The following is a 7,400-nucleotide window of genomic DNA, read 5'->3' on the forward strand; positions in this document are numbered from 1 at the left end:
GCTGTGTATTCCGGCTGGGGAGGCTTCTGGGGCAGCAGGACTTTCTGAGCTGGCAGGGGGACAAGCAGGTGTCCTTGTCCTCTCTCACAAGTTGGACAGAGCCAAACAAACCCCAGTCATGCATTGCTCCACTTGTCACTGGGGATGAGAAAGCAGCACAGCTGCTTTAGCCCCATCTTGCTCCAAAATGGGCTGTTTTTTCTGGCAGAGATAGACAACAGGCAGCACCCAGTGAGTGCAGAAGCACTGTGTGAATGGTGGGAGCTGCAAGCAAATCACTGAGGCTGGGTTTTTGTCACATCCCCAGGGTGGTCAGTGCCCGTGGGGCAGCAGTGTCCTCATGCCTGCTGCTTTCCTCTCCCACAGATGCCGAGCTGTGGCCACCTACACTCTGTGCCGAAGCTGCTTTCCCGCAGAAAACGAGTCCCAGCCAGCTCAGAGGGCTCCAGCCTCCGCCGCTGCCTCTCCACCGTGGATCTGGTTGCCTTGGGAGTGGGCAGCACGCTGGGGGCTGGTGTCTATGTCCTGGCAGGGGAGGTGGCCAAGACCAGCTCTGGCCCGAGCATCGTCCTTTCTTTCCTGATTGCAGCTGTGGTGTCTGCCCTGGCAGGGCTGTGCTACGCCGAGTTTGGGGCCCGTGTGCCCCTGGCTGGCTCTGCCTATCTCTACAGCTACGTGACAGTGGGCGAGCTCTGGGCCTTCCTCACTGGGTGGAACCTGCTGCTGTCCTACGTCATCGGTATAAGGCCCTCTCGATCCCTCTCACCACTGTGTTGGTGGCTTTGCTGGGTGTCCTTTGAGACCTCCCAGAACCACCAGAACACAGCCATCACCTCTCCCCAGGTACTGCCAGCGTTGCCCGGGCCTGGAGTGCTACCTTTGACCAGCTCCTTGGCAAGAAGATGGGGAGATTTTTGGGTGCTCACGCAGCCATGAGCTCTGTGGGGCTGGCAGAGCACCCAGATGCCTTTGCTGCTGGCCTGGTGGTCCTGCTGGCAGGTAGGTGCCTCCTTCTGTTCCACCCTCCATCAGGTACGATGAGCTCCTCACCCCACTGTGGGCTCTTTAGGATGGTGCTGACCCCATCTGAGACTTTACCATTTCCCTGAGCAAAGAACGGGGAATAGAAAGGGAATCTGGGGAAATCTGCAAGTTGTCCTGAATTTACCACTGCCCCCCTTTTCCACCCTCCCCAGTAATGTCTACCCTGGCATCATCCAGGGAGCTCATCCAGTTTTGATGTTTTATTCTCCAGGTCTTCTTTCCTTTGGAGTGAAGGAGTCCACCATGGTCAACAGAGCCTTCACAGCTCTCAACGTGCTTGTCCTGCTCTTTGTCACAGTGAGCGGCTTCATCAAAGGTGACACAAGCAACTGGAAGCTCAGGGAGGATGACCTACCACAGGCAGCTGCCCACAAGGCTGGGTATGAGAGGCTTCACTCTCCCTGTGCTGCTTTCAGAGTGGGATGGGAAATCAACCCCCAGTGCTTTATCCCAGGAAATCTCACTTTCTCTGTTTGTCCCTCTTGGCAATGTGTCAAAGAGCCAAAGTCCTAAGCCCTGCTGGGTTGATGCTGAGGGCTGAGCAGGTTGCATGGACTGTTCATCCTGGATGACCCCAGCCTGGGATCCCATTGCACTGACCCCCCTGCGCTGCCTGACTCTTCCTCCTCCTCCCAGGAACCAGTCCATGGCCAACAACATGACCAGTGCCTTTGGGGTGGGAGGCTTCATGCCGTATGGTTTCACTGGGACCTTGGCTGGGGCCTCTACCTGTTTCTATGCCTTTGTTGGATTTGACTGCATCGCTACCACAGGTAAGTGAGGTGGGGGTGCTGCTGGTGAGACCCCCCTGCAGGCTGGGAGGCTGTGGCAGTGACTGTCCCCACAGCCGTGGGAACTGGTGTAAGGCTGGGAAATGGGCACATTCCCAGCTCTGTGCTGCAGCCACCCTCTCCTGCCCGTCCTAAGAGTCCACGTGAAATGTCTAGGCTAATCCTGAAGGAGAGATGTTCTCTATCCCAGTATCCCTGGGGCTCAGGAGGTCCAGTGGTCCTTGCTAGAAGGTCTCTGTGTCCTCTCTTGGGGGGATATAGGATCTGCTCTCCAGCCTGAGCTGGGCTCTTAGCATGCCATGCACATTAAATGAGCATCTGTTCCTACAGCTGAGCTTGTCCTCCCCAGGGGAAGAAGTGAGGGACCCGCAGAGATCCATCCCCATGGGCATCATCCTCTCCCTCCTCATCTGCTTCCTGGCATACTCTGAGGTGTCTGCTGCCCTCACCCTGATGATGCCCTACTACCTCCTAGACACCATGAGCCCACTCCCAGTGGCTTTTGAGTACATTGGCTGGAGCAGTGCAAAGTACACTGTGGCTGCGGGGTCACTGTGTGCCCTGACCACCAGGTGAGGGGCATCCTCTGATGGCGGTTCTATGGTTCAGAGCAAGGGACTGGATCTGTAACACATCCAGGAGATGTCCCCAACCCCTTCCTCCTGAATTCCTCCTTGCCTTTCCTGCTTGGCCAAAATCCCTTCCACACAAATCCTGTTGTTCCCAGCCTGGCCCTTCCTGATCAGGGAGAGCAGCCAAACCCCTTGGTGTGACACTGGAGGAAGTGATCAGGTGACACTGTGTCCACAAGAGTGGGCTGGGGTGTTCTGGCATGCACAGGGCTCCTGGTGACTGCAGACATCTCTTCCCTGATAATGTCCCTCATCTGATGATGAGGAAGGTGATGATCTTGTCAGAATGGTCTTGAGAAGGTCATGGAACATACAGGTGAATGGGAGTTCCCTTGGGAGCAAAAGACAGGATGGCACCTCCTGGATTCCTCCCCTTTTCTCCCCCATCTCCTCTCTCATGCAGCCTCCTGGGCTCCATGTTCCCCATGCCATGGATCCTGTATGCAATGGCTCGAGACGGGCTCCTCTTCAAACCTCTGGCCAAAGTTAGTCGCCGTCAGTGCCCGGTGGTAGCAACTCTGGTGTCTGGGGGAGTGGCAGGTGAGTGAGTGCTTGGCTTACCCTTAACTGTGAGCAGGGCTTGGTGGGTGTCCTCTCTCCCTCTCACTTGCCTGTAGCTGTTTGAGCACTGTCTCTCTGCCCAGAGACAGACCTCCTCATGGTGGGCCAGGACCATGGCCTCGATGGTGTTCCAGACACTGGTTCAGCCTCTCTGCACTGCCAGGCAGGAGGTGACAGGATGCTTCGTACTGGTGCCCAAAGCATCACCAGTTCATCGAGGTTCTGTTGCAGTGGGTCTCAGGGGGACATGGGGAGGTCAGGACAGTATGACTGAGGTGGGCAAAGCAGCACTGCCAGCTCTGCTGGGAGGCTGAAAGGGCTTTTCTCCCCGCAGCTCTCCTGGCCCTTCTCTTTGACCTGAAAGCCCTGGTTGACACCATGTCCATTGGCACACTGCTGGCCTACTCGATGGTGGCTGGCTGTGTGCTGCTGCTCAGGTGAGACTGCTGGGGACAGGGGACAGGGCTCACCCAGCTTCTGATGTGGGCCATGCCTGGGGCAAGGCTGTGGCCTGGGTGCACTGCAGGTGCAGGTTTATGTGCATTGATATCCAATGTCTGCTCCTCAGGTATTGGCCTGAACCCAGCACCTGGGACACTCCTGTGGGGAAGGTCCCAGCTGTGCAGCTCTGGTGGGACCACTTGGTTCGGCCGCCCCCCCATCCCACCCCTCGCTCCTCTGCTGTGGTGGTCTGGGCTCTGACAGCTGTAGGTGTGTCTGGGAATGATGGATGGGCTCCACAGGGAGCTGGTGTGGGGGGACCCATGGGGGGCATCCTTACTGTAGCAAGGGCTGGCAGGTTCCTGCCCAGTGGAAACCCCCCAGCAGCAGATGCAGGGGCTGCCTGGCTCCTTCCTGCCCTCACCCCACGGCCACGCAGCTGGCTGCCCCAAGAGGACCTCAGGAAACCTCCCACTCCCTCTGCTTCCCAGACAGGAGGGAAAAGCGAAACCCACCACGAGAAGCCACCCAGCTGTGTCCCCTGGTTGTTCTTTGTCCCACCATGGCAGCCTGGGAGAGGGATGGGCCCAGCCCAGGGAAGCTGCCCTGACACTGTGGTCCCTCTGCAGCCGCCCTGGCCTGTGCCCTGAGCTGGGTGAGCGCTGCTGGGCTGCCCTGCCTGTGGGCTGCAGGTGCCTGGTGCATCACAGCTCTGGCCCTGCTTCTCCTGGGGATCCTGGTGGCAGCTCTTCTCATCTGGAGGCAGCAGCAGAACCAGGACAAAGCATCCTTCATGGTGAGCACCCAGCCCAGCCTGTGGGACATGCCCAGGGAGAAGGTCCTGGGGCACTGAGTGCAGGCAAGTTCTGCAGCCCTGTGGGGAAAGGGTGGCACCGGGGGATGTTCCCTCAGCGTTAGGTCAGGCAGATCTTTGCTGCATCCACATTAATAAGGTACTGCTGGAGGCAGCATGTAGCTCACAGAGTTCTCCATAGGGACCATGAGGGTTCTTCTCCCCCATGGCCTGAGAGCTGAAGGGGCATCTCCCAGCTGAGCCCAGTGCCTGCTGGGGAATCAGAGCTGTTCTCCAGTAAAAAGATACCCGGCCTTAACACCCTGGCTTAGTTTTGTGAGTGCTTTGCTGCCTCCCACCTCAAATCCTGCTGTACCTCCTGCCCCAGTGCAGGACCTGTCAACCAAAACACCCTCCACAAGCATCCCTCTCCAGCACAGGCTGCAGTCCCAGCTTGGATCTCAGAGCCTCACAGCCAGGCTGGGCTTCCCCTTGCCTGTGGGCAACTAGTGAAAGCAGCAAAGAGCTGAATTTAGCTGTGGAATTTACCCTTGTGCTCCCTGCAGGTTCCCTGCCTGCCCTTCCTGCCTGTCCTCAGCATCTCCATCAACACTGTGCTGATGGCCCGGCTCAGCGCGGCCGCCTGGCTGCGGTACCTGCTCTGGATGGCTCTGGATAAGCACGGCCACTCACGGGGTTCCAAAGCTGGCACCAGCCCCTCTGGGTGGAACTCTGGTGGTTTGAGAGCCCGTGGCACTAATACTGCTCTGAACAGTGGTGGGGAGGGAGGAGATGCTGACCTTTGATGTCCAGAGGTGGTGGGAACACCCTGCCCTCTGATATGTGGCCCAAAGGAAGGGGCGAGCACTTGGTGATTGGGGGGGAAAGGAGGAGAAACACTCCATACACACCCTATTCTGCCCTTTCCCACGTTTCCTCATTTACTTTGGCTATGGGATCTGGCACAGCACTGAGAGCCACTGGCCCGAAAGGACAGGACCCCGGGAGCTGCCGGGAATCAGAGCCAGAGAAGTGGCCCTGGAGCCCTGCAGGACTGCCCTGTGCCCATCTGCTCCCGGGCAGTAAAAGGAGATGGCTCGTCCCTGAGTGCCTGGCTCCCTCCATCCTGTGCCCAGGGGGCAAGGAATCCCCTTGGGCTGTGGGTCCCATCCCACAGAAGGGGCCAGCCCTGTCAGAGCTGCAGGAGCTGCTTCCCCGAGTCGGGGGACCCTCCCTGAGCAGCCTCACAGCGAGCCCCTGCAGAAGCAGTTCTGTTTGGAGAGGATAAAGCACACGAGTGTTTTTGCTGCTGTTACTGGGCTGGGGTTTTGGTTTTTTCCTTTGAAACCTTTCCTTGCAGCCCCCCACAGCCCCCTTTGCTCTCGCCCACCCTGGTCCCTCAGCTGCTCACTGTGGAGTGGGGGCTTCTCGTGCTGCCCTGACCCTCCATTTTGCCTGGGCACCCAGCCTGAGCTGACCTATCATTCCCCCCATGACTGCCAAGGTACTGCCTGCTCCAGGCTTTTCCCTCCTTACCATGGGCAAGTCCTTTTCTGCACTCATTTATTCCTCCTCCTCAGTTCCCAGAGTCCCCTTTCCCAGAGCCAGGCACATTCCTCCAAGTCCCATCCAGGATCTGCCTGTGGGGCAGTGGGACATGATACCAGGTGTCCGGAGCAGGATGCCAGACCCCACCAGCCTCATATCCCTTTGTCCAGAAATCCTGATCCCTGGTGGGATTTGCTGGGGCATCCCCTGCTTTGTTGCTACAGTACCTGGGGGATGCAGGGATGATGTGTGGAGCAGAGGGTGCCCTGGGGGGACATGTTTCTGACACAACAGGCATCCCCATTTCCCCCTCTGGCCACCCCATGGAGGTGTGTGGGTAAGAGCTGGACCCCACATCCACGCTGCCTTCCTGGCTGCCCGTTCAGCTGCTCTGTTCCTGATAAGGGTCAGCACAAAGGACGGAAGTGGCTGTTGCAGTGGCCCTGATGCCTTGGCAAGGCTGGGAGGGGCTGGGTCTGCCCTGTGCTGGGAGCCCATTGAAATGAATGAAAAGAGGGAAGGAAAATGGGGATCGGCCTTAAGGGCCTCCTCTGGAGCTTCCTTGTCGAGTCTTTGTGGCGCCTGCTCCCACCCTTCCCCTTCTTCCCACTGTGTGGGGTGTGGAGCACCAGCCCCACTCTGGGATGCTCTTGCACCATTCCCCCCAAACCACTGACATGGGATTCCTGAGGCTGTTGCTTCTTACAGATTTGTAATTGTTACAGCCAGCAGCACCTTGGCTGGTGCACACACACACACACACACGTACAGCCCTGGCTAACTAGCCCTGGGGAGGGAACAGGCCTGTGACAGCTCCGGAGCAGTGACTCCCACCACACCCAGGGGAAAGTGCTTCTGTGCATCCAGCCCTGACCCACAGCCATGCTGGCAGCATATTCCCCGATGGGGATGCACTGGCTCGAGCAGAGGGATGTGACCTGCCAAAGCCTGATACCCCCTGGGAGGATGCTTGCTCCCTGAACTTGCAGCTCCAGCCTCTGTCCAGCTTTTGGGGGAGAAGATGGGACTGGTGGTGCTGCTGATGGACAGTGGGAACAAGGAAGGCTTGGGGTCTTCGTGGCAGTGAGCTGGGACATGCCTGGGCTGCAGGAGCAGTACCTGGGAGACATTTGCTGAAGGAGGAGGAGGTGACTGGAACAGGAGGGCGTGGGTGTGAGCTCGGCCTAGTGAGGTTAATACCCTGTCCCCAGTGCCCTCCTCATTCCCCCGGTGCTTGTATTGTCCCCATCCTGTCCTAGTGGCCTGGGCAGCACTGGTGTTGTTTATACTCGGAGCCAAGCACTGGGTCAGATCCAGTCCAATGCAAGTCTTTGTGTCCTGGCTGATCCCTTTCACCCCCAGACAGCCCCTCACCAGGGGAAGGGGTGCAGGGAGTGCACGGTGGGTGGCCAGGGTCCCGCTGCAGCCCCACACGGGCTGGGGAAATGCAGGCGTAAGCGTCCCGTGAAATGCTCCATCACTCCGGTCCATGAGGCGCCCCGAGGGCTCGGCCAGCCCGGAGCCCTGCCCCGACTGGGGGCACTTGTGAGGGCAGCCCTGGGCTCACAGGGAGGGAGGGGAGCCCCGGCA

The 7,400-nt window shown here is 58.7% G+C and overlaps 2 protein-coding genes across 4 annotated transcripts in view; one reads left to right on the plus strand and one right to left on the minus strand.

Annotated features, from left to right (window-relative positions):
- The window catches only part of LOC103611529 (cationic amino acid transporter 2), a 6,918-nt gene extending 1,294 nt beyond the window's left edge, over positions 1 to 5,624 (plus strand). For 2 of the 3 annotated variants that reach the window (XM_017728113.1, XM_017728111.1), the window contains exons 2-9: positions 367 to 739; positions 844 to 999; positions 1,256 to 1,424; positions 1,681 to 1,817; positions 2,185 to 2,407; positions 2,871 to 3,007; positions 3,363 to 3,465; positions 3,597 to 4,581. In XM_017728113.1, the coding sequence (XP_017583602.1) occupies positions 367 to 739; positions 844 to 999; positions 1,256 to 1,424; positions 1,681 to 1,817; positions 2,185 to 2,407; positions 2,871 to 3,007; positions 3,363 to 3,465; positions 3,597 to 4,119 (1,821 nt within the window). In that variant the 3' untranslated portion in view covers positions 4,120 to 4,581. Of the gene's footprint in view, positions 1 to 366; positions 740 to 843; positions 1,000 to 1,255; positions 1,425 to 1,680; positions 1,818 to 2,184; positions 2,408 to 2,870; positions 3,008 to 3,362; positions 3,466 to 3,596; positions 4,582 to 4,828 lie in introns of those variants that run through there. The other variant, XR_001859905.1, reaches the window with a different exon arrangement.
- The window catches only part of CCDC69 (coiled-coil domain containing 69), a 7,429-nt gene continuing 3,498 nt past the window's right edge, over positions 3,470 to 7,400 (minus strand). Inside the window, exons 8-9 of the mRNA XM_017728114.1 lie at positions 6,172 to 6,176; positions 3,470 to 3,625 (exon numbers count right to left, since the gene is read on the minus strand). Coding sequence (XP_017583603.1) covers positions 3,495 to 3,625; positions 6,172 to 6,176 — 136 coding nt within the window. The 3' untranslated portion in view covers positions 3,470 to 3,494. The remainder of the gene's footprint in view (positions 3,626 to 6,171; positions 6,177 to 7,400) is intronic.

The sequence above is a fragment of the Corvus brachyrhynchos genome, unplaced genomic scaffold (genome assembly GCF_000691975.1).
Source record: "Corvus brachyrhynchos isolate BGI_N302 unplaced genomic scaffold, ASM69197v1 scaffold21, whole genome shotgun sequence".
Taxonomy (NCBI): Eukaryota; Metazoa; Chordata; class Aves; order Passeriformes; family Corvidae; genus Corvus; species Corvus brachyrhynchos.